Consider the following 26450-nt stretch of genomic DNA (forward strand, 5'->3'; position numbering starts at 1 on the left):
ATACATATTCCAAGGGGAAAGAATGAGAGAAAAACAAAATGGAAAAAAGCACTCTGAGATCTCCATTGCCCATCACACAAAGCCCTCCCATCCTCTCAGTACAGTATGAGGTCTGTTATGCCCTCTAGGCTGGGCAGCTCACAACAGAGTTCACCCAAAGCTTCACCAGGCTGCTTAGGCCACATCCATTTGGGATCTGGATGTCTCCATAGATAAAGATAACTTCCTAAAAAGCAAAAGTCAGGTAGAACCCCTAGCACATAATCTCTTAACATCTTCTCCAGCTGCAGACTCCCCTTGAAGATGTAGGCTGGTAAGAGCTCACTTAAAAAGACATAAACAACCTTTTTGGGGAGCACTTAAAATCCAGTTTCCTCAGCAAAACAAGGGTCTGCAAGCATGTACTCCAGAGATTAGGCAACCATTATGTAGTTAAAGACAAACCAGCCACTTGAAGGTATGTAAAACCTCAGGTCCTCTGATGCAAATAAGATTACAGACATACATCATTCATTAACTAGTCCAGATTGTTATCTTAGTTGTTCTTGCTAAACTGAAGAATGCCTTAACTGTAATGTTAGTGGTTATGCAAATATTTGCACACAGGTACCTAAATTACCTTGCCTCCAGGGCTGCACTCAGTTAGAAGCACTTATATCCTCTCCTGAACTGCAGAATTTGCTTTGTCTGAAAGCAAAGAAATTTAACAGGAAATTACAATTAGCAGCATGAAAAAGCGCAGGACAGCCTGATGTTTCTCATTTTACAGTGAGTTTTGTCAGTGAGTGATGAGCAAACTCTATGCTTGCTAAAACATCTATACAAGCATCTGTATTAAGATGAATAATCTTGGAAAATGGAAAACCCACAAAAGCTAACTATGGATGTATCAAAGTTCCACATGGGTCTGGAGAAGAGCTTGATGTGTGTCTACTCTGTCTGCTTCTCTCTCTCTCCTTAGCCAAACTTCTGGACCATTCCCCACTTCTGATCGTCACATGGATGACATGAGCCCCACTCTGCTCTCATACTAACAGAATGAAGCATCAAAACCTCATTGACACTGAGGACAGCAATGGAAAGGCACTGCTTCAGATGCATGGCAGAGCTCAACCATGAGTGGCTATCCTGTGGGTTCAAGAACAACCTTAAACCTCCTCCAGGTCTTCAGTGATGGATCTCCCAACCACTGAGCTGACCTACCTTCTAGCACCTACCTCTGCACGCCTCAGTTGGAGATCCACTACATGAAGGGGTTTACTCCTTCTCTGACAAGAAGCTGGTACACATCATTAACTTTTTCCTTTAATCTCAATAGTTGCAGCACTTTCTAAATCTTGGACAAGGTCCAAGATATTACTGTTGTCCATAACAAATTGGCAGAGAACAAAGCTCAGTCCTATCCCAGTAAACATGCAAAGGAAAGTTCTGTAAGATGCAACTGAAGGTTTTGGGCTGCACATAATTGTCAGCTAAAACAGGAGATTGTGAGATTAATATCCTCTGATATTTGGGCTCTGCTTTAATTGGAGAACTCATCCACTTTCATGAATGGTGTTCACACAGATTCAGCTGTTGCCCTTCATTATTTTGACTACCTCCTTTGAGCTCCTTCTACCTTCTTGATTTCAGTTGCCCCACTACTCTGAAGCCCGTGAAAGGGAGAGTAGAGTAGACACAGTGGCTCCCACTACTGCTGCTTTCTTCAAGGTCTCCCAGACATCAACATTTTGAAAAAAAAAAAAGACACTAACAAGTCCCCCACCAAACTCATTCTGAGGATTTTTTATTGCTTCCACAATCTTGTATTTTCAGTAGTTTCCCAAGAGTTCATGAAGGAAGCACAAGATCTGTTGATTACATATCTGCAAAAATCAAGTAAATGCATGCCTGCAGTCAAAGTCACGTCCACTGGCTGCTTTCTCCTGAATGTTCCTAGTTGAACAGTCATCAGAAGAGTTGTGGGAAAGCAAAATGTAGCTGAATGGTTGTAACAGAAGCAGCAACATACACGTTATGAAATCTACTGTAGCCATCTTCTGGAATGTAAGCCTGCCCATTTGGGCTGGGCTTTCTCTTCTGCTCAGAGATGCAGCTGTAACAAACTTAATGATTTATTATTTGTTGTTTTTTTTTTTTTTTTTTTTACCATACAGTCCGTCTAACATTTGTCCAGGGTGATTTCTTCATTCCTTGAGCTTCCTTCACCTCACACCACTCCAGTTTAGTGTCTGGAACCTCATCCTCAGGCTCAGGATCCTCACGGACAGTCCCCTCGGGCGTTGCCACAACAATGGGCAGTGGGCCTTGCTCCTCCCGGAACTCCACCACGTAGAGGTTTTTCTCATTTGCTAACTGCTGGTGAGTCTCCTGGGAGCAGAGAGGGAGCAGGAGAAAGACAAGACTATTTTAAGAAGTCCCAGGCTAATAAATACTACAAGAAAGGCTGCTGTATTTCCTGCCTGTGGCTGATCCCAGTTTAAGTCATCCCTAAGACAACATTAACTTCAGGAGCAATGATGCATGATGTCGGTTTACTTGAGGTCAAACATATACACAGTACGTAAGGTAGGAAAAATGTTTACCAATAGATATTTTCAACACTGTGTAAACTGAAAGACTCATCAGGCAGATCCTTGTGGATTTCAAATGAGCTAATAATAAGCAGCAGGGATTCAGGTAACTAGCATTACTACGCTATCCTGGAAGAAACTGATTCTGGAAAGGACCTGGCCTGAAAAAGTACATCTTTCTAATAAGGATGCACACTGACATATTAGTAATGTACACCAATGCAGAATCTAACATTTTTGATCACAAGCTACTACAATAACAGTCCCATTCCATCCTCTGATTTAATCAATAGCACCACCAGGGGTGTAATCTACCTGATTTGTCAATCCTTTGAAGAGTGCTCTGGTGATATTAATCAAGTTTTTGGATCCAGTAACCTTGGCATACATGTCTTTAATGCCAATTAGTTTGCAGATGGTAATAATAGCTCGGTGGCAATGAAGACCATACCCTGTGAGGAAAAAAAAAGTATAAAATAGCATTACATGATTACTTGTAAACACAACTTAGCTAAGGAAAAACAGAACTAAGATCTCTCAGATGCATCTGTTACCTGTTGAGTTACAATGCACTAATCTATCTTGAAAATGGTAAAACCAGTCTGGGAAGACCATTCTTCCCAATTTTTGCAGGCATGGTAACAAAGATCACATTCTTTTCATAGTAAATACACTCAACCTAACAATATGCAAAACTGAATGAAAGTGTTACCACCCATAAACTCAAACTATTAAAAAAAGGCAATCCGAAGAACTATTCTAACACCACAGGTTTAAGTAGCTTTCTACTTTTCTAGAAGTGCCACTTAGCAGTTTTAGAAGTCTTCTACAAACAGACACTCCCAAGAATATTCAACAAACAAAAGGTAATTCCTTTCACCTACTCAGGGAATAAACGACTAAAAAATAATAAAATGACCCCCAAACTAAAAAAAAAAAAAAATTAATAAAAATAAACGACTTGAGGTTACTTAAAAGAATATTAAAATGAAGCCATTGCAAGGAGAGATGGTCTAACCAGAACCACACCAATATAATCTCTTCTAAGAAACAATACTTACAATAGCTTCAAAACTGCTTCCTTTGCAACTTCAACTTAACCAAAGCTGTTCTAACTCCTAATGATGGTAAATCTGACTTTAAGCCTTAGTTCACACATATGACACAGGGATTTCAACTAGTTTCCTACCATGAAGTTACAGCTCAAAACAACCAGTATGCTTCAAACACTGCTACCTCCAGGGCTTGCTGCCCACAGAAGCAGCAAGGTTGGCATCTCCCACTGCTGTCCAACTAAGTATAGGTAGAGAAAGGGGGCAGGGGATAGCAAGGTAAAGGAAAGTCCATGAGGGTAGTAATGCTCCAGCAGGAAAATCTGGTCTAAACAGACTCTGCTTCCTTTCTCTTGGCCCAAAAAGTGGCATCAAGGCTAAAGAACAAACAAGTGCAGTGACCCTCATTTGCTTTCTTCTTCTTGAAAGCAGTTAAGATTGCTGAAAGAATACACGTGCACGAGTGCAACCAGCAGGTTAAACTTGGAATGTGTAGGTGAGTTAGAGGGAGAGATGAACAAATTCCAAAATCCATAAACACAACAGAAGTTTGCTCTATCTCCAGTCAAGAGTGTCATATTATACATATATATATAGGTATAATTACAGTGTATTAACAGATTACAAATGGTTTCTTATGCTTGCCAGATTTTAATGAAGGAGTTATTTCTTGAGGCATCCAATCTTACTCCCTGAGAGATTTGTTTCACGTGGCCTAGCTCTATTAATCTTCATAAATTGGCTTCTGATAGTTCTAATGCATTTTATTTAGAAGCTGAAAAGCCAGTTTATTGATTAATCCACTCTGCAGTGGATTAGTTTTAGTGGAACAGTTACACTACTGGAGTAAATGAGGGAAACAAACCCAAAACCTATTCCAATGGCACGTTTTACAACACTAATATTTCCTTTTTTTTTTTTTTAAACCTGTAATTGGAAAATAAACTATAACCATTCAAAGTCATTTGTTCTGCCTTTTGAGAAAATATTGCTTTCCATGCTACAATAAAAGTCAAAGTGTAGACACATGTGAGTGATCTCTGGACGGCTGCTTGTCAAAGTTTCATTTTCTGTGACTGAAAGCATTTTATTTCTTGTGTTTTGCATCACTGCTTCTCTCCTACACCAATTCAATCAGGTTTCTGCAGATTATTAATGCATGAAACTCAGAAGCCAGCAAATTAGTCCATCAGTCACTGAACAAAACTTATTCCAAACAAAAAAGCAAAAGATTCCAATTACAAACTCCACTGTGGAGTACAAGTTGTGCTCAGACCTTTTCTATCTTGCCTATGGCACCCCGACTGCATTACTGTGGTTTAATTCGGGGGGACTACGTAAGAGGATAAGGGCACTTAAAACATAACTAACTTCCTCACACTGATTTTTGATAAAAAGGTAATCGAGAAAAGCATTTAAAATGCAGTCCTCCTAACTAATACAAGCTACGATGGGCAACCTACATTAGCTTTTCTGGGCAGCCATCAACAAGAGTTCAGAAAGAGAAAACCTACTCCAGTCCATATAAAGATACTATGCTAAGTTCACATTCAAATGTTCGTGCTACCTAACTCTTGAAACTTGTATTTCTACTTGTTTAATAGGTAATCCTGATTGTATGGCAGAGGTTTTCTACATTTTACAGGGATTAGGAATAAAGAAAAGGACATTTAATTATAATGGTGACTTTATTTTTTCTCTTAAAACCTAAGCTTTGTTGAGGTCACTGCCTGAGTCCCATGCACAGAAACTGGAAACATAATGAACATAGCAATTTGCCAGATGGAATTATGCTAAGTGAGAGGCTTCGGCATATATAACCATATAATTGCAATGTTATCAGCAAACAGAAGGAATCTTATCAAAGATGGACTAATGCAGAAACTATGAATAACTCTATTTTTTTCATGCATATTAATTACAGCTATAGGGTATCAGAGCTGGGCTTTACAGCCATGTAAGCATACTGATAGGCTGAGAGGGCTGGAGTTGTTCAGATTGGAGAAGGCTCCTGGAAGACTTCATTGCAGCCTTCCAGTACCTAAAAGGGTCTTCAAAGATTGGGGGGGAGTCTTTATCAGGGCAAGCAGCAATAAGACAAGGGGCAACAGTTTAAAAGAGAGCAGGCTGATAGTAGACATTAGGAGGAAATTCTTTATGATGAGGGTAGGGAGGCTCTGACACAGGCTGCCCAATGAAGCTGTGGATACCCCATGCTGGTAGCATTCAAAGCCAGGGTGGATGGGGGTCCTGAGGAAGATGACCTAGTGGAAAGTGTTCTTAACCACGGAGATGGGATCGGAACCAGACGGACTTCCAACTCAAACCACTCTAGGATTCTGTGATTTGACTAACTGTTTTGTATTTCCCCTCATTAATTCACGTTAGGAACTGATGTACCCTATGAAACATGCCAATTTGGCTAGCTAAATTATTCTCATTACTCCTTTATTTGTACATCAAGGTCCCAGACAAAGATTAAAAGCTCTCCATACTCCAAAAAGCAACATGTTCTGCAGCACAGACAGTTTCCATCCAGTTGGAACATTCCAGAAATGGCAGTGATTTGGACTGGTGGCAGACACCAAGTCCTAAGCCCTCAGTAAGCTTATCAAACTCAAGCTAAATGTTGTTCTGCAGTATATCTACCAGTCACCTAAGTGCACTAAAATCACAGCCAGCTCCTGCTGCTGCTATGAACCCTTTCCTCACAGTATAATATAAAAAGTACGTCAAGTATTAAGGAAAAAAAAAAAAAAAACAGGAAGAAGATTATCTATGCCATCCCTAAAATCTCAACAGACAATTTTACATACTGCTTTTAGTTCTGAGCACACACTGAAGCCTCTCCCTCCCCCATCTGTAATTTGGAGAGAGACTGATTTGATGAGTGGACTATTAGGTGGATAAAGAATTGATTGAACAATTGTAGCCAGAGAGTTGTTGTCAGTGGCTCTATGTCCACGCAGATGACAGGAGTCCTCTGTGGGTTCATACTGGGATCAGTGCTCTTCAACATCTCCATCAATGACACACGGTAGGATGAAGTGCACTCTAAGCAAGTTTGCTAATGACACCAAGCAAAGCAATGCAGTCAATAGAAGAAAAGGAAGGGATGCCATCCAAAGGGATGAACTGGACAAGCTTGACAATTGGGCCTATGGAACCTAATGAGTTTCAACAAGGTCGAGTGGAAGATGTTGCACTTGGTTTGGGGCAATTCCAGATACGTATACAGACTGGGCAAAGAATTCACTGAAAGCAGCCTTGCAGAGAAAGCACTTGGCCCTCATGGATGTAAAGCTGTTTGTGAGCCAGCAGTGTGCACCTGCATCCTGGAAGGACAACTGTATTGTGGGCTGCAACAACAGAAGGGTTGGAGCAGAGAGAGGGAGGGCACTGTCCCCCTCTGCTCTGTCCTTGTGAGGCCCCATCTGGAGGTACTGCAGCCAGGTCTGGGGCCTCCAGTACAAGAAAGACGTGGAGCTGTCAGAGCAGATCCAGAGGAAGGCCATTGAAATGAGGGCTGGAGCACCTCCCCTGTGAAGAGAGACTGAGGGTGCTGAGCTTGTTTAGCCTCAAGAATAGAAGGCTTTAGGCATTCCAATATTTTAGCCAGGAGAGAGACTGACTTTTTTTAAACAGGGTCCCTCAAAGGGACTGATACAATGGAAATAAAAGAGGACAACAGTCTGATTATGTAATGTTAATTAGAAGGTAAGAACAGTCTACCAGTGCTATTTCTAAGGCTCAGAAACACTGCAATAGATGAGATTGGAAGGTATGTCTTATTCTGTGCACCACTGGAAGAAAATAACAGTATCTAATGAGAATCTTCCTTTCCACTGAACAGTGAAAGCATTATTTATAAGTGCATAATTAAATGGTAGGTCAGTTGCGTTACTATTGCTCCTTGCATGTTTTTCCCTCATGATACTAAATTGCAAATTAGTTTTTAGATTAGTCTAGTTTAGATAGCAGTTTAGTCTTCAGTTCAAAGTGGTTATCCTAAAAAAAATTATAGGCCAAATTGCTTAATTTTCAACCATGAGAGCTCCTTAAATACAGAACTGCAGGAAATAATACAGTCAACTTTGTTCTTGTTGACTTGTAAAGATTTCTCTAAGCCTGTGCTACATTTTAATGTTACAATGAGCAAAAAAAACCCTGATCTCAGAATCAAAATAATGTCATCTAATAAAAATTGTTGGAAGTTCACAGAAATTTTGGACATTTTCAAAATGCATTACTAACTCTAAACATTATTAATCTTTTCATATTACAAATGTGACAGCGCAGAAGAATACCAGATAAAAAAATAATCAAGGAGTACATCAAAAATGTCAGCGTTTCAGCTTATTCAAAGTCTACAGACATTAATGAATTAAGCTGGTGAACACAGTAACAGTGCTCTAACTGGAATGTTATGTTTCTCATAAATGAGTTAATCATTACATTTTCTTGCGATTTAGGTCTTATCGTAATGAATCTGAAGTGAATTACAAGTAGTCAGGTAGATGATTTGTTACCTGTTTGTATATTAAAATTGGTTAAGGGCACTCAGCAGCAAACTACACCTGTTTTCTATGAAGCAACAGCTTTATCCATCTTGAAAGCAAAGTTAAGCTAAACAAATATAATCAAACCTTTTCTAGTACTTGATCTGGCAGCTGAAAATCCTGCCTATGGCAGAGGGGTTGGAACTTGATGACCCTTGAGGGCCCTTCCAACCCAACCCCTTCTATGATTCTATGTGCAAAAGTTAAAGTCGAAGCATCATGCAAAGAAGTGACCTCATATCACCATAAATAATTTCAAAAAGAGAAGAACCCAGAAGGTAAAACAAGTCACACCAAGAAACTGCAGTGTTTTAGAAATAATCTAACCATTACTTCACTAAACTATTTCATATGGTAAGAATCATACACTGCAATCCTGAAGAACATGACATCAAGTTACAAGGTTGCTCTGGATATACCCCCATCATTTTCAGCAGTTGGTAAAGCATACATTACAACAGCTCTGAAGGCAAGGTAATGTCTCTTCAAAAGGTCAGCATTTAGGTGGAAGCTATCAGTGACAGCAGACAGATGATGCATGGAAAGCTGCGCATCTCTTCTGATAAAGCTGTGAGGAAAATGCAGCCATGTCTATCTGTCAGCTTCCAGTCTGATAATGTAACAGAACTTCCCCCCCAAATAAAAATCTGTACTGTTGCAGTCAGGGTCTTTTTTTTTTTTTGGCTTGGAGTATGAGCAATGGCAAAGACAGAAACCTGTCTGTGTGCAAGGATACCTTCCTCATCTCTATTTAATATAAATTACACAAGTCTTATAACTTAGGATGGAATTAAATACTACTTATAACCACTGACTAGGAGACGGTCCTATGAGAAAATAAATATGTGAACATTTGCCATGAGTTACTGGTGTATTTAATCAGTACATTGATCAGGGAAGCCTGGGTGAAGTTGCCTGTCTTCTCTTGTGGTGAATTGTTGACAACAGACATGCAAAGTTGCCAAACTTCAGAACTATCGACACTGATTTACTACTACTGAAAGTATCTTTAATTGCAATGGGAAACATGAAGGGCAGCAGAAAGCCAGCATCAGAGATCCCACCACTGTACAAGGGACAAATCCTGATTCACAAAAATAAAGCCATACTGTCAACAGCAGGTATTTCCAATTGAGGACAATTGGTTATCATTGGTTATTTTCAGATACGTATTATTTTGTTTCTAGTCTATCAAATGCTGAAGTAAATGAATATTTGCACAGATTTAACTTCATCAAATAAATACCAGTTGGTGATTAATCAAACTTCAAAATTTCAAGCAACTTCAATTACCTTTGTTTTGCTTCTTCATGCGGATGTTTGTGCGTTTAAATTTCACTGCAATGTCATGGTAAACTACAGTAGGAAAAAAAACACACAAAGGCATTAAAACTAAGTTCTGAGATGCAATTTTACATTCCTCCTTATGTTTAGATTTTCTTGATAACACAGCTTTTAACTTAAGATTTTCCTATCAGGCTTTGGTGTCTTTGATTTCTCTATACAGAGATTTGCCACCCCAGTCTTCCTGCTTCAAAAGGAACCCCAAACTGATTTCCTCTGGTGGTTGCTGAACACATCTGACTCAGTGACTCAGACTCTGCATACTGAATTCTTATACAACAGCAAAGATGGCCCATATTAAGAAGAATAGAATGCATAGGGAAAACACCACTAGTTTTTAAATCAAATCCCTAATTTATTAGTGCAAAATATTAACTGTCAGGGAACAGACTCACAAGGATAGCTGCAGTTTCATATTTGTAAGACAAAGATGTATTATACTGAGCATTTAGCTACATAAATAACTTGGTTAAAAATGTGTCACTGTAAGGTGTATCATCTTCCTTTTTTTTTTTTTCCCTCTACTGAGTATTTGGTATACTGATATCACTCCTGACATCAGAAAGACCTGTATGCTATTGAACTGAATTCATAAAAAGCTACCATGAAACACACTGTGGACTTCTCTAGCCCTCCAGGGACTTTTCTGTATACATGGATTGAATGAACAGGGAATCATCTTTGAATGGCAAAAGGGAAAAAGAACAGTAAAGTCCACTGTAGAGTAGAGATGCCCAGCCACAGTTAACATCTTTACAGCAGAGATCAGCTCTTGCTATTACTGCTACATGTTTTTAAAAAGCCTGAAATACTACACATTAAACATTCCAGCAGAATAGAATAGGAGAATAGAAATCTCTCAACAATATTTTAGCAGAATCTGCTTATGTTCTGTTAAAATTTCATAATTCTACTTCATGGATCATCCTAGAACTGTTGATACAAACCTGAGTGAAAGAGAAGTGCTAAACGGATATTCACTGCAGTTAGTGGTTTATTTTACACAGTGGACTGTCTACTGCTGTCTAGCTAAAACAATCTGGGGCTAGTATTTCGTAAAGTACACTGAAGAAACTAATACACAAATAAAAATACAATGAATTAAACCAAAAAGGCTCTAGTTATCTCTTTACACTTTGCAACTAGATCCAAACAGCTTTAAGCAGCGTATTTATTGATCATTGAAAAGCTGAAGAGTCAAAAAGAATACTACTTACTTGTGTGGTTCTGATATAGTTCTATAAAATGTAAGCTCTGTATTGCTCTGTTCTTTGCCTAGAAAACAAAAAAGAAAAGTTTTTCCTTGAATATGTATATCAAGTATTGGGATTCAAAGCATTGTTTAGTTAACTTGATAGGAAAAAAAGCAAGAAAAAATAAAGAAATCAGGTTTGACAGATCTAATCCATTTACTTTATTAAAATGAAAACATTTGAGTTAATTAACTGTCCCCTCCTAATAGACTGAACATTTCAAAGGATTTCACAGGGTACCAACAACTTACTGAATATTTTAGCATTGCTATTTTGATAAGTTTTGTTGACCACTGAAACAAACTAAATTAAGGTGGATGGATAAGTAAATATTTGAAGCCTAAAGGAGCCATAAGACATTATAGACACAGAAGACAAAGTCCTACACACCATTCAATAAGCAGATTGTATGCATACATGGTTTTACGTGTTTGCGTAGACTACAAATATACCAATAATTTAAAAATGTTATATTTTTGTATGAAATATTTGTACTTGCTTTTAATCAACATACTTTCCGTAAAGCATTCATCCTGTCACCTGCTTTCCCCAATGCAAAACCTGAAAGAAAGAATATTTTATTACTGAGAAATTCTATGATACATGAAGTAATGTCTTGAGAAAGAAGGGGAAAAAAAAACAACACAATGAATTTCACAAACAAGACTACTTCTTGTTATTTCTGTTCCATTACATAGAACACACTCAGAAAAAGTACCAGAGAAAACCAAATTTAGAAAGTAAGAAGTTATGAATATCTAATGATTTGATGTCAATAGCTTGTTGTTAAACAAAGATATGGCTTAATTCTTGTATTTGCTCTATACATGTTTCAAACAACTGAACAGAGATGGTTGCTTCATCTAATAAAAAAAGCCTTCTGTTTAAAAGGAAGCAAGTGAAGGAAGGAAAAAAGGAAGCTGACAGACATCAGCTACATCTGTACAAATGGCATCTCGAAAGCCCTAGAAACAGAGGAGAATGGGTTTATATCAGCAAAATAGGGAACATTAAAAATGGGATTTATAAACAGAATTGTATATTTGTGAAATAAATACTCCTAAAGAATAGGGGAAAAAAAGCGGGGCATCAACTGAATGCGTGGAATGAATAGGAGACAATCATTTTTTATGAACTTGAAAGTCCCATACTATCAGACAGATTGAGTTAAAAATATTTATTTATTTAGCTTTTCTGTTCTTTTGATGTTTCTGTTGTGTCCACTGGGGCTGAGAGTTTTCTGTATCATGGAGCCCCATATAAACAAAAAATCAACTGAGTTGGACTTGTTGGCCAACATAGGCTCACTAATTTCTTGCAGATATTACAAGAGAAATGGACTGGAAGAGAAAGCATCTCAACTACTGTGTTGCTGCAAGAATAGAGGACATCACCACAAGTCTGGAAGATGATAGTCTAAGAACAGAAGGCCAAGGGTAGCACTTGTCATCAGCTAACACTTGATAAAACAGTTTTCCCTACGCACATACCATACACCCAGGAGTTTTCCATCACTTTTTAACTCCTGTAGAAGAAAATGCAAGGGAACTGCTATCCTTTAAAGCACACACACACACAAACACACCTCATTAATAATGTATTAACACTGAAGTCACACAAAGGATTAGAAAACTCCAAAAGTGATCACTTGGGGAAGCTCAATTCAATCATTCTTAATCTAGGATTAAAGTCCCTTTAAGGACATGATGATGTTTCATGAAAAAAAAATTTTCATGAAAAACTGTACCCAACTGGAAATAAAGTTGTCTTAATAAAGTTCCTACATACATCTCATCATCAAAGGTATCTATCAAGCTCATAATAGAAGACTATTTACATACAGGAGTTGGAAGCTCTGAACATATACTGAAAATAGAACTTTCTTTAGTATAGTCATAACAATGCAAATTTAATTTCCTATATTCTGTCAGCATCGCATATTCTGTCTCTATTATTTGGATTATTTATTTTATAGCTATTCACTTTTTTCTTTTAAGGAGAATCTTTATTTCTGCACAGAAACATTTTTGGCAAATTTCAGTTTTGGTTTTTTTTCACCTCACTTTTTTGTTGTTGTCGGTTTGTTATAATTATATCTCCTCCTTTATAAAATCTGTAACCTTAACACGTGAACTACTTCCTCATCAACAGTGGAAACTGACTGAGCTAAACTAATGGGGTATTTTTCTTGCAGCTTCACTCCACACAATCCCTTAAGAAACTGTGGTAGAGTGCAATTCTTGTTCTCCTCATTTTATAAAGACTGACTCTAACCATCTCAAAGGCTTTTCTGGCCAAGACTGTTAAGCATTTTACTTGAAGTAGGAATTGCAATTAGTTATTTAAGAACATTTTCCAAGCTTCTAAGGAGAGCAACATCTGTGTCATTGCTCTAAGTGATATTAAACAGTACCATAATATTAGATGGGACCCTATTGGTATGATTACTTCTAGAGATAGCTTGACTAGAGCAACTGTTCAGCATAATTGTGCTTAAATACTTCTGTACAAGGAGAACAAAACTCAACTGAATCCCCCTGATCAGAATTCTTTCTCCAGCCTGTGATGAGAAAGAAAAGAGCTCAGCTCATAGCTTGTATTATTAGATATTTCATAATACCATTTTTCTTTTGATTAGTCCCATTTCCTTTATGCCATAGAGAGCATTTCCATGGTTGGACTTTAAAACAGCTTGCTGAAAAGACCTTTATAAAGAATTGTAACAGAGAAAACCTATAAATGGGTCACATTGCAGATCACTGAAGTTATTACAGGAATAGACTCAAACAGCCACGAGTATTCTTTTTCCTTAGAAGTATAAACATGAAATCTGTAGGACTGATGGCCTTTTTTAGGATTAACTTCAATAAAGAGAGCTTCCTGAGGAGTCTGAAGCATATCCGTGGTCTTCTGATTTAACAGATTAATGACAAACTTCTGAATCAAGGTAGTTCATGCTACCTAAGAGTACCAGTAAGTCAGCTGGTACTTTCTAACTGAAAGCAGTAATACTTACAGAGAACTATCCTCATGTCTAAGGAAGAAAATAATAATAACTAAACAGAAAAATGCATTTTTTTTCTGGTGTACAAAGTCTCTTCAAATCCTCACATCTTTGGAAGTTCCATTACAAACAGCAAACACACGTACCTGCAGCCCCTTTACCATTTCCAACAGCCACTAAAGCACGTATTGATTTTTTTCTGCCTTCCTTCGCCTTCATACAAAACACATTTTTCACCTGAAGAAAGAAACAAAGCATCTTATCACAACGCAATCCAACTGCATTATATTTATTTATTTTTACAGAGATTCTGTTTACTAAAGAGGAATTGCAAGTTTGTAATGAAGTGCTCCAATATATACTGCCTTTGCCAGTGAGCAACAAATGCAGCAGCACACTGGTTTGAAGACATTAAATAACAGCTGCTAAAAATCTTTCCCAAGACACACAAGAAGTTATTTCAATACTCTCACTAAAATATTCCCTCTGTTGCATTTAGCTGTACAACAGACAGTAGTTCAACATTACATAAGCTGTATTTATTATGCAGCACAAGTCAATTCCTCTTCGTTCAATGAGACCCAGGCAAACCAAAAGGTTGGACAGCCATGGTCTAACACCTTCTCAGAGGTCCTTTGTCCACTTAACACCTGTTCTGCGGCATGAATTAGCTGAATACTTTTATTTCTTGGTTCCTCATTATGTTATTATGCATGTCTGTGTGTGTTTATCAAAAGAAATTTGCTTTCTGCTTTCCTGAAGCCCCAGTATGGCTTTTCCATGTTACAAGAGCTAACTTAAATATTCACTGTTAGTGTAGAAACTAAGCAGCTCATCTCAGTTTTCCCCATACATAATCATTCAGTAGGCTACTCTGGTTGTATTTTCTTATTTGAAAGGAAATTATTACAATATGACTTCAACAGTCTTACTGAAACTAACAATAAGACAAAATCCTCTGACAACATGGGGTACAGATTAGGACTAAGTACTTCTGAAAAATTCCACTCATGCTTTTATTAAAATAAAGACGTTGCTAAATTCAATGTGCAAGCTTTAGAGACTGCTTCTAAGAATAATCAGCTTTACTAATTACTTACTGCAAGCTTTTATTCCTTCTGCAATCTTACTGCTTACAAGAGCAAGCTAAAACACAAGCACTCCATGATGGAAGTACCTGCAGAAATAGGTTATTTACAGAAAATGCAAAATAACGATGAAAGGACGAGATTGAAGCAGTGATGCTCTCTCCAGAAGCACTGAAAGAACACTGTTTTTGGCAGTGGAAGACAAAAGTTTGTGCAGAGCAATCTAAATACATACTTTATACAATGAAAGGCTGGCATGCATATTGTCAAGAATAAATAATGTGATGTTTGTAAAAATCAACTCAAAAATTCTTTACCCTCTCCAGAAGGTGGCAGGAAAGACCCATGCAACGAGCTTCTCCTGTGGCCTCTACCTAAAACTGCACTTGTCAGCTGTTTCTGAGCAGCTTTGAAGGAAAATGTGTTCAGTCACCCATCACAATCAGTGCTATTGCATCTCTCCTGAAATGCTGTAAAGGTTTTTCAGGATTGATAATGTGCCCAGGCAGCCATGGCTGCTGGAACAACTGTGTCCTTAGATTCTCCCTGCACAACCCCGTGCCTCCTTACATCAAAGTGATCAGTGCTCTGCTGGAGTGCATTCAGAAGTGCTTCCCTTCCATTTTGTCGTTAAAGCAATGCAACTGAAAGCACATCATTAAGCAGCACTGGAATTAATTAATACACAATGTAACAGCTTGCCACTTTTAAAACAGCATGACCTCTGAAATTGCCACTGAAACTAAGACGCAATTACCCTTATTTGCTAGACTGCAATTCAAGCTAGATTCAAAGTCAATTTATTAAATTCCAAAACACACATGCTCAACCTTAATCACAGTGTCTCAAATTGACTGTCTCCATTTCCATTATTCAGTGGCAACAATGCAGATAAAGCTTGCTTTCAAGAACAGAGATACTATTCTTCCATCTGAAATGCAGAATGAAACCACTTCAAGCATTCCTCAAGAAGGATAGCACGCAAAATGTCAAACATGGAGTTAGAAGCATGGAAGGATGCTGCAGTCCTTCCACCATTATTACAAGCTAAGGATTACTGTGATTTCAAACACTTAACAGCTTGTTGTAATGTGCTAAAAGCAAGAAAAAAGCCCAACACTTCGTTAGTTTTCCCTCTTGTGAAAAAGAAAAAACAGTACATGACTGATAAGACAAACTGATCACCCACGGAAAGCCCTCCTTACTATGAAGCACAACCTGGGCACCTTGGGGCCACACCTGGGACAACTGCTACTCCCTTGCTGCTGATGAGAGCGCCCATGCAGGTTGATCTCATGGCAGAAGATCCTCTGGTCCAATACTAAGGTACAAGGTGATACAAAATAAAACAAGAGCAGGGTGCTAAAAGAAAATCCTTTTCATGCAAGTGATCCTAGGGAGGCATACAGCTAAAAGGCTCTGGAAGTCAGTAAACTTGAAAGGATAAAGTAAAAAAGCTGCATGTCCTATAAACAAAAATTGAGCCCACGTTAGCTAGATTGTGTCTATATCACCCTTCTCTTCTCTGTGAAAAGCACCAAGGATAAAGGAGATGCATACCACTCTAAGGTATAACATAAAACTACAGTATCAAAAACCCATCTGGATGTGGTGCTCAGAGACATAATTTACAGTGGTGGGCTGTTAGAGTTAGAGTAGTATGGTTAGGTTGTGGTTGGACTTGATGCTTTGTCTTTTCTAACCTAAGCAATTCTACAATTCCATGATTAAAACTGCACAAGCTAGCTGCAGGGCAAAACCAGTGCTGCTGACAAGTGATAAGACTGAGATACTTTCCTTGAAAGCACGCACGTGGTGGACAGTGGCAGGGTAAGTGCATCAGAAGGTAATTAGTCTGTCTTCTACTACTCTACTCTTCTAAAGGAAATATCAGTTTGGTCTGATAAGGAGATAAAGATGAATCCAGTAACGCAACTGAGGTCAGGCTGCTATGCTCACAGGTCCAACAAGTAGAACAGTGTTATGCACATTCAGAGTGGCCACCACCTCCTGCAGCTGAAGCTGGGCTGAGGGATATGGCTGCTGCTTTCTTGTTTGCAGATTCAATCATAAGTTCATAAGTTCATAAGGTTGGAAAGGACCTATAAGATCATCTAGTCCAACCATCCTCCTATCACTATCTCTACCCAACTACTAAATTAAGTCCTTTAGCACCTCATCTAAACGCTTCTTGAACAGCGCTAGGGATGGTGCCTCAACCACCTCCCTAGGCAGGCCATTCCAGTGCCTGACCACTCTTTCAGAAAAGAAATGCTTCCTCAGGTGCAATCAGTAGCAAAGCAAAATATAAGGACATATAACTATTACAGAGCATCCAAAGGAGAGCTACGAAGATGGTGAAGGGTCCAGAAAGGAAGATGTATGAGTAGCAGCTGAGGTCCCTTGGTTTGTTCAGCCTAGAGAATAAGAGGCTGAGGGGAGGCCTCAGCCATCCTGTCCACTGTGCATCCATACCCTGCGTGCTTACTGCATACAGTGAGCACAAGAACCACTACACAGAAATGGACTCCTCTGCCCCTTGTTGAACAAATCATATGAAAGTTTTTAATCAGATACTGGAGGATTTTTTCCACAAAAGCTGACTCATCTCAGCTTTGGGAGAAATCCTAGGCACAATTCTCATCCACATTAGAAATGAGTCCAATTTGCAGAGAAACTATAGATGAACTCAGGTTAGTGCTGATAATCTTCCCGTTACGTGCATAAAATTCTCCTTCATAGCTCACTAGATAAAATGATGCAACCCAAAAGCCCTACTGACACAGAACAGGTCTTAACGTGGGTTCATTCTACAGCTCACATCCAAGCATGATTCTTGAAGCCCCACACTATATCTGAGGGGACTTCACTTTCTTTTCATAGGGTAACTGCAGTTGCAGGGAGCAATGCCAAAACTCTAAGAACACACAGACCATCAGAAAAAAATTAAAACAAAAAATCACAGAATACTCTGAGTTGGATTTGGTGATCCTTATGAGTCTCTTCCAACTCCTGGCTCCAAACAGGGCCATCCAAAAAAAAAAATCAGACCACGTGACCAAGAGCTTTGCCCAGATGCTTCAACTCCGGCAAGCTCAGTGCCATGGCCACTGCCCCAGGCAGCCTGAGACAGTGCCTGACTACCCTTCTCGATGATTAACTTTTTCCTGATATCCAACCTGAAGAAATGTTAGTGCACATTTACATTTCCTCTCAGAACCCTCATTCTTTCCTATAACAGCTGCTTCCAAGTGCTATCATCATAGAAACCGTCTGGTAAGTTTCATTGTCAGTCAGAAGACATCGCTGGTGTCGTCCTTGGAGCGTAAAATTTGCCTGCAGTTCTAAAAATCAAAATCTACATCTCTACAACCCCAAAATACATTTGTGCCAACATCTCACTTTAAGTAAACTATTACTCAGAGTATCACTTATACCATATAATTTTTCAGTCAAGGATGTCAAGCAATAGATCTCAGACACTGTAATTTCAAGCAGCATTCCCTTTCATAAAGCTTTTCTGTTGTGCCCTTAACAAAAACAATAGCTAGAAAACAACTTCAAATGATTATTTATGAAGGCTTTTGACTGTGCCTTAAGGAATTATCTTTTTGTCACAAGTGTTAAATCTACCAAGAATAATTCTGCACTCTTAGAGCAACCATGTATGAACAGCTTTTCTTGCTACTTCATACAAAGTTGAAACTATGGTTTATATTCTGCTTATGATTCCCTGCTACATCTAGGCAATTCATACTTGTTTAGTGGATGTAAAACATGTTACTACCGTGTAAAACAGCTAGACATCTTCTCTATGTTCATATTCCCTACCGGTATCTCTCCACAGTTCCATGTACCTTCTGTAATGATCCGTTTAAAAACACTGAAGACAGGACTTGGCAGGACAGTGCAGCCAAGATGGGCAGTGTACTCCACAGTCTTCAAACTGATATAGGGCCTGGTATTATTGTGCCATCTTCTTCCCCAGTCTGGCTCTGGAAGTTTGAGCCTTCATCTTAACCAGTGTCAGCAATGTAGGGATTAGAGCTCATAGTCTGCCTAGGTTCCAGGAAATCCAGCAGAATCATCCCTTTCCTAAACTAAAAAATAGCGTGCATCACCTTACCCACAAAGGGCTACATCTTGAACTTTTTCTTCAATAGAGAATTCACATGTTGCCACCCCATAATCCTTATCAGGATCAGCCTCTACTGCCATAACACCAACATCCACCTCTGACAACTTGGGACAATATAATAACAGCAGAGGCATTACTTTTGGAGCAGCCCTTGTATTTTTGCAGCTGTATTTTACTACAAATCCACTCCTATTTTATCACATCTGAGGCAACATCTTAACAGTGTATCCCTAGCCTGTTTCTTAAATGCTTTTTTTATTACTCAGATATAATGAAGCAGTGAAAGACTACTACAGCACAGGGAAGTGCTGCATAGCAATCAATTTTTTTGTTATTTAACCTAATGTATTTAACAGTAAATAATTACCCAGACACAGAAGAACCTAATTCAGTAAACATCTAATGAAGTACCTGAACTGGCAGCCGCCTGGGAGTTGTCACAGTGACAGAGGAACAGCCACTTCTCTCCAATATGATGTCTCAACTAATTGAAAACACTATGACCTGCAGGGCTCATTAAAGTTATAACACTTATCTGCAACAACTATAGCAGAAGTACAACCTAAAAAATCAAATCTTATTCCACATTAACTTCAGTATGAAATCAGAATCAGTAAATTACATGGCAAGTCCTGAGACAGCAAAACACTTCAAATGGTTTTAAAGCATTTGACAGCTGGGACACTTGGGAAGCAGACAACCATGAGAGAGGTGAAATCCATTTTCTTATTACATTTAGGAAGCAGGACTAAAGTTCACAATTCCCTCCCTTCCTTTAGATTATGGAGAATGGGACTTCATGGCCAGACACGATACTGTTAGTAAGGTATCTGCAGCATGCCCAAGGTGAAAAAGGAGGCCTCCCTTTCGTTTTCAACCAATTTGCAAATAAAAGTAAGCCCCGAAGACAGGCATGTCCAACCAATAGCCCATCTCAGGCACTCACCCATTGCTCCCAATGACCACACAGCAGTGTATGAGTGGCAAGGGGTGAAACTGGCACATGGGGAGGGCACAGTGCAGTTATGGCAAATAGTTGCGTGCACTGTGATACGTTGGCTGAACACAGCCCTGTGAAAAGCACATAATACACTCCTGTCCTCTACATTTTGATATACGGGCTTTCAGACTGCTGAAAAACAATTATCAGCCTTTGGGTATACCTGCAACTCCTTTTTCAGTCAACATAAATACATTACTTGTGAATTTTCACATGGAATGTACTGAGTTCCAATCAAACATTCAACTAAAATAAAACTGATTGCACATTAATTTTCAAGTGTGTGTTATTTCATCTGTAATTGTGCGTAGCAGTACCACTTCCCTCATTCAAATCAAAGTTGATCTTAAATAGTAACTTAGTTTTTAAAATAAATACAAACTGTTATGGGACAGTACCCAGTAGTGGTACAGAGAAAGTACGGATCCTTCCCACATAGGCATTACTAGTCAACTTTGGGAGTGGAACACAAGATTAAGCACTGAGGGTGAAACTTAAACAGAAATTCAAACTCAGGAGTAGTATAACCACCGTGTCTAGAGAGCAGTATAACCACAATAGTGTCTAAAAATACAGACATTATTTCATATAACTGCTTAATGAGCAAAACCACGATAATGACAACAGTTAAGCAACAAACAGTCAACACTAAAGCGTGTACTGACTCATTGGACAGTCACTTTTTCACAGAGACAGAAAGATGTCAACATTTGTATTAAGCACAGATTTGGTATGTGTCTATCAGAGAATGCTCACAGATCCCAGTTAAGGTCTCAGCTCTAAGATCATGGCTAGAAATTAAAGCAGTGTCTCTTCAATGCAGCAGCTAGACATGCATACTTTTTCCAATAATGAAGTAGTTAAATATTAATTGCAAGTAAGATTTTGATGATAACTCTGAAAGGGAGACAAATCTTACAAGCAATTTCATCTGGAGTAAGTAAGCAACATGAGAGTTGCTTAGGAAGAGTTGCTTACACTCTAAAGGAACAAGTTTATGCAATTACATTCAACACAAAGCCACTGGATTGATTTATGCCCCTGAGTATTTGTGTAACAGGGTTTAATTTAATTTATGAAAAGCACAATCCAGGATCTCACAAGTTCTTAGGGATTCATCCTGCTTTGTGGTGCTGCTCTTGCCACCTTGCTTTGTGGTTCTGCAGTTGGGTGTCAGGGCACCAGGAGATAAACACAGCTCAAAGACTGCAGCACTCTTTGGTTGGGTTGAAAAGGAACACTGCATTTCTCCCAGGTCTTTCCACTTCACCAGTAAGATCAGTGCTCACAAACAAGGAAGACTTGGCTAAAACTTATCACTCAATGCCCCCAGCTAGAAGTGGTCTACTTGCCACACCTTGCTGAGTTTTGCTTTCTAATACTTCAGTCACTTCAGCAAAATATCAAGTCCTTTTTAAACATCAAGTATTTAAAAACCAACAAGAAAAGCTGCAAAAGATTTTGAGATTTCAAGCTGTATACAACACTGAAGAGTTGGAAATTATCTGCAGTTACTTAAGCCTGCAGTTACTACAAACATCACTGGTTAGGACACAAGTAGAAGAGAAGAGCATGCAAAGATAGAGGGCAAATACTGTTCTGATTTCTAGACCTACTGTCTTTTCAGGATCATTTGGTTCTGGACTGATAGCAAATGATTCATAAGAAATGAGCTTATTTCTGAAGTAAGGATTTGCCCCAACAATGCTTAAACTAGTTCCATGGTTTCCATAGCAATGAACATATCTGAAATTGGAAAAGCTAATCAAATAAATGGCAGACAAAATAACCTGCAATAGCACGAGCATGCACAGGTACCAATTGTTAATGGTCTATTCTGGAATGCATCTCATTCTCCAGGAATGGCTCTTCCATTGAGAAGTACAACACATATTTGCACTACTAACACTTCACAATTCACTACTCAAAATCTACTGCTTTATCATTATTATTACAGCTTTATCTTGTTTTCAAAACCTTTACCATCTTTAAAAAAGAATGTGGTCAGAGAAAGTTCGAGCGCTGTTTCTGTTGAAATCATCATGAAGAATTTGGGCCTTCAAAACAACTTCCATCAGCAGTGTTAAAGACCTTGACTTCTAGCCTGAAGCTCTGCCATCAGCAAGCAAATATCTTGAGTGACCTGGATTCAGTAATCAGCTAGTCACGCCACACCAGCCAAGGGATCGCATACAATCAGTTACACATTAGCACTGCTACTCTATGTTTGAAAAGAGATGACAAGGACACACAATGGATGGATGAAGTATTTCAGAATCTACATCACTTGTACTACAGTTGCATGGGGACTTAAAGCTTTGTCTGAAAGCAATTGCCATTTCATAGCCACTCATTTGAATCAGGTATTATTCGCTCAGCAGAGAAGCTCCCATGTACAGACTGACAGACTGTCGAAACAACACACCAGACTGATTTCTGTAACATTAACTTAGTGAAAACTGTTAATAATTACAAGCCCAATATAAAATAATTACAATTAAAGTCCTTGAAAAGTTCTGTAATGCTTACCTCAATGACTCTTGTTTCAAAATCCTCATAAGTTTCTGTTGAGAAAAGAAGCAGTGTATTACATTTCCTTGTAATTACATAACAGCACAGCTCCCTACAGTTAATGTAATTTAAAAAAATAATGCAATTTTTATGTAGCTGTCATTTATAAATCTATCTCAGCACTAAGTAGAAAATAATTTGAACACAACTAAAAGCAAAGATTATTAGTTGCTTTGATTCAAAAAGGCCTCAAATATAGGTTCCTCCAAAAGTAATGCCTCCTATTTGTCTCTATGGATACTACAACAGATACAAAAGGCACAATAACACTACTTGATAGAGCAAACTCTCAGCTACAAACACTATTTTTCAACACAGTCACCATCACTAGCTATGCATTTTCACCAGTGATAAATGAGTCTGCATGCTGCACTCAGAACAATCTGTACCAGCAGAGGTGATCCACTTTCACAGCTGCTATGACAGTGCCATTGCTAGGAGAATGTTTCCTACACAGTGTAACTTCCACTGTGCTCACACCCAGTGTTTGGTCTCCGTAAGTGTTCAGCAAGCCACATTTTCTACATGGAGGGATTCAATTCCACACCTCTGCTCCAGATGCACTTCCATGTTAGATGCCATTGTGTCAGACTGCCCCTCTGCTGCCATCTATCACATGGTGACAGAATGTAATGGGACAGTGGTGGGAAGGTTCAAACCCTGCTGCCACATCACCACCATCTGCCTCTGACCTCAGGGCCAACTTAATGAAATAGGAGGCATTACTTTTGGAGCAGGGTTTGTACTTGGTAATGAGGCCATTCATTCATTCTTTTAAAATAGAGAAAACAATGTGCAGCTCTTTATTTATAATGCATAATTTTACTATTATTTTTTTTTAGTAAAAAACAACATCTGTTAAGAAATCTAACTTCCAGTTCAAATGGTAAAGGAACTCAAAATTCAGTTCAAATGGTAACTTCCTAGAAAGTATAATGCCAGTTCTGTTATAACTATAGTACAGTTCCAGTTTTAATTAAGAGATGAAAACCTATACACATCCATGGTGCTCTATTAGGTACCCCCACTTCCAACTGGAATCAATACATCATCTTTTTAAGTATTGTGGTTGCAGGAGAAGTAAGATGCAGTCTCCAAAGATTGTCCAATCTAAATAATCAGCGTAGCACACAGGAAAAAAAAATACTTTTAATGCTAAAGCAAGACATCAATGCAAACTGAAGCACAGGAAGTTCTGCACAGATGTGCATGGGAACTTGCTCACAGTGCAGTGACAGAGCAGTGGCACAGCTGCACAGAGAGGTGGTGGGGTCTCCTTCTCTGGAGACATTCCAGACCCACCTGGATGCCTACCTGTGCAACCTAGGCTAGGGAGCTGCTTTGGCAGGGGGCTGGACTGAGTGATCTCCAGAGGTCCCTTCCAGCCCCTACAGTTCTGTGATTCTACAATTTAACAGCTTTGTCTGAACTCCACACAGAAAATAATAACAGAACTGCTGAAAACCTGAATTGACCTCAGAATCTCTCCATTATTTTAACTACAAGTTAAGCTACACAATCTTTCCAAATTAAACCTTAAATACTCTTCTGGAAATCATTGCAAGCCAGCACTTATAATTTAATAAAAATGCTTCAGTATATCAGATATTCTTCCTAATTCTCTCCAGTTGCAGAAACACTATGAAAAAAATAGTCTACAGTATGATTACAGAAAAATTGTGCCCATCAGATCTTATCCAGAGCCCTTTACCCTGACACACACACTGCATGAAAAGCTTTATTCTAGTAAAAAGAAAATTGACTGAAAACAACGGGCAACAGAGTAAAATGCAACATCTCACTATAAGAGGCAGAACAAACAGGAGATCTTACCAACTTCCTGCTTCTCCAATTTACTTTATGAACTAGAAATTTCATCACTTGGAAGACTTACTGTGTTTGGTATAGTCACAGTGAAGCTTAAAGCAGCACAATGGTGGGTAAAAAATATCAGGGACTCAGATGTGACTTTAACATTTATATGGACTGTTAGAAATTGTTTATCTCAGTACCGTTTAGAGAACTGCCAGGCCCCCAGAACACTAGTCAGGCAGGGCTGCACAGCAGCATCTCCAACAACAGCTCATGCCTGTCTGGACACCAGGGAATCCGTGCCAGTCTCGGGACAAAGGGGTTAGGATTATAGGGTTTGACTGTTTCAAGTCCACTCTTTCTACCACCTTGACAGTGCTTTGAACACAGCCAACGTCCTCACTCTCCTACAAAGTAATTTCATTATTTCTCTGGAAAAAAAAAAAAAAAAAAGAGATGGTGATTGAACTATGGGGATCTGCAAATCCCCCATTTTTACTGACAGTTTTACTGTAGTGTTCTTTCCTCTTTTTGGCAGAACTTGAACTGACTACTGCAGCCAGCTTTAATGCAAGTAACCAGTATCAACTCTTATGAGGAGCAGCTCAGATTGGGACTGTTCAGTCTGGAGGCAGAGGCTCACAGGAGATCATACTGCTCTCTACAACTGCCTGAAAGAGGGTTGTGGTGAGGTGGAGATCAGCCTCTGCTCCCAGCTAACAGCAATAGGATGAGGCAGAATAGCCTGGAAGTTGCACCACAGGAGGTTCAGGTTGGATATAAGGAAGCATTTCTCCTCTGAAAGAGTGGTCAGGCAGTAGCACAGGCTGCCCAAGGAGGTGGTGGAGTCACCATCCCTGGAGGTGTTAAAGAAACATTACAGATGTTGGACTGAGGGACTTGGTTTAGTGGGGGAAACACTGGTGGTAGGTAGATGGCTGGACTAGATGACCTTGAAGGTCTTTTCCTACCTTCGTGATTCTATGACCAGTAACCACACTGAAACCCAGAGAAACACTGAGGAGTACAGTTCATGCATACGTTAATGCTGTTTGCAGCAGCTGCTGCTTTTAACAGAATAAAATACTTGAAAACACATTTGATTCTAAAAGTAACAGTGTTGTGTTCAAAGCACGGAACACTTGGTTCATAAACCATGAAATTTTCTCAACTTTCCTCTATATTCCGACAGTAATCTCGAGGAATTTGGAACAACTCATCAACTTCCAAAATTTCTAGCTTTCCCTTGTAAAAAACAGGCTGCGCCTCCTCCATTGTCACATCACTACCTTCCACAGTATGCGTGCCCTCCAGGTAAGAAAATGAAATGCAAGTAAGTGAACACAGGAAATCTTTCATTTATATTCTATGGTATTAGGCTGATACTGCAATAGAATGAGTTACTCTTATAATCAGGGATAAAGGAAAAAAAATAAGCCCTGAAGAGATCAGAAGGTAAGATCTCCACAGACTCACAGGGTAAGTCCAAGCAAAACAACGTATCTCAGACATCATAGTAACATGAGCCACAAAATTATCTATTCCAGCTACAGGAACTGAAGGCCTGGGAAGGCAGCAGAGAAGCTGAGAGCAATATGGGATAAATTTATGTGATATTTACAAGACAAAAAGCTATAAAAAATAAATAACAAAAGCATCATACAAGTGTCATTAAGTGCTTCACAAGGAAAACTCAGATGAATATGAGTAACAACTTACTTTTATGCTTAATTGAAGAGGGCTAGGGTTTTAGTTGTTAAAGCTGTCAAAAATCCTCTAGCGGTCTGAACAACAGCACAGAAAAAAAACAAAACACAACAGTTCCCCTGTCCACTCCAAATATAAGATCTCTTTTTTCACTACAATATTTCTCTAGACAACATATAAATAAAGAACTTAGTAGCTACATTCAGTGAAATACAGTTTAAGATGCTGCAGACTACATTATCAGAATGAAGAAAAAAAAAAAGATTTACCCCACAGAACAAATCCCTTAAGAAACAATGCAAAAACAGCTGTATTTCATACTTAAGACAATTGATGCTAAACACAAAAA

General features: G+C 38.8%; 1 protein-coding gene across 1 annotated transcript in view; it reads right to left on the reverse strand.

The window, feature by feature from the left end:
- Window positions 1-2135: 2135 nt before the first annotated feature.
- MRPS5 (mitochondrial ribosomal protein S5) overlaps window positions 2136-26450 on the reverse strand; it is a 38246-nt gene continuing 13931 nt past the window's right edge. The window contains exons 5-11 of the mRNA XM_065732164.1: window positions 22541-22575; window positions 13932-14022; window positions 11296-11342; window positions 10746-10803; window positions 9478-9540; window positions 2889-3025; window positions 2136-2370 (exon numbers count right to left, since the gene is read on the reverse strand). Coding sequence (XP_065588236.1) covers window positions 2146-2370; window positions 2889-3025; window positions 9478-9540; window positions 10746-10803; window positions 11296-11342; window positions 13932-14022; window positions 22541-22575 — 656 coding nt within the window. The 3' untranslated portion in view covers window positions 2136-2145. The remainder of the gene's footprint in view (window positions 2371-2888; window positions 3026-9477; window positions 9541-10745; window positions 10804-11295; window positions 11343-13931; window positions 14023-22540; window positions 22576-26450) is intronic.

The sequence above is a fragment of the Cyrtonyx montezumae genome, unplaced genomic scaffold (assembly GCF_038088225.1).
Source record: "Cyrtonyx montezumae isolate F1298 unplaced genomic scaffold, pur_monq_1.0 scaffold_0, whole genome shotgun sequence".
NCBI lineage: Eukaryota > Metazoa > Chordata > Aves > Galliformes > Odontophoridae > Cyrtonyx > Cyrtonyx montezumae.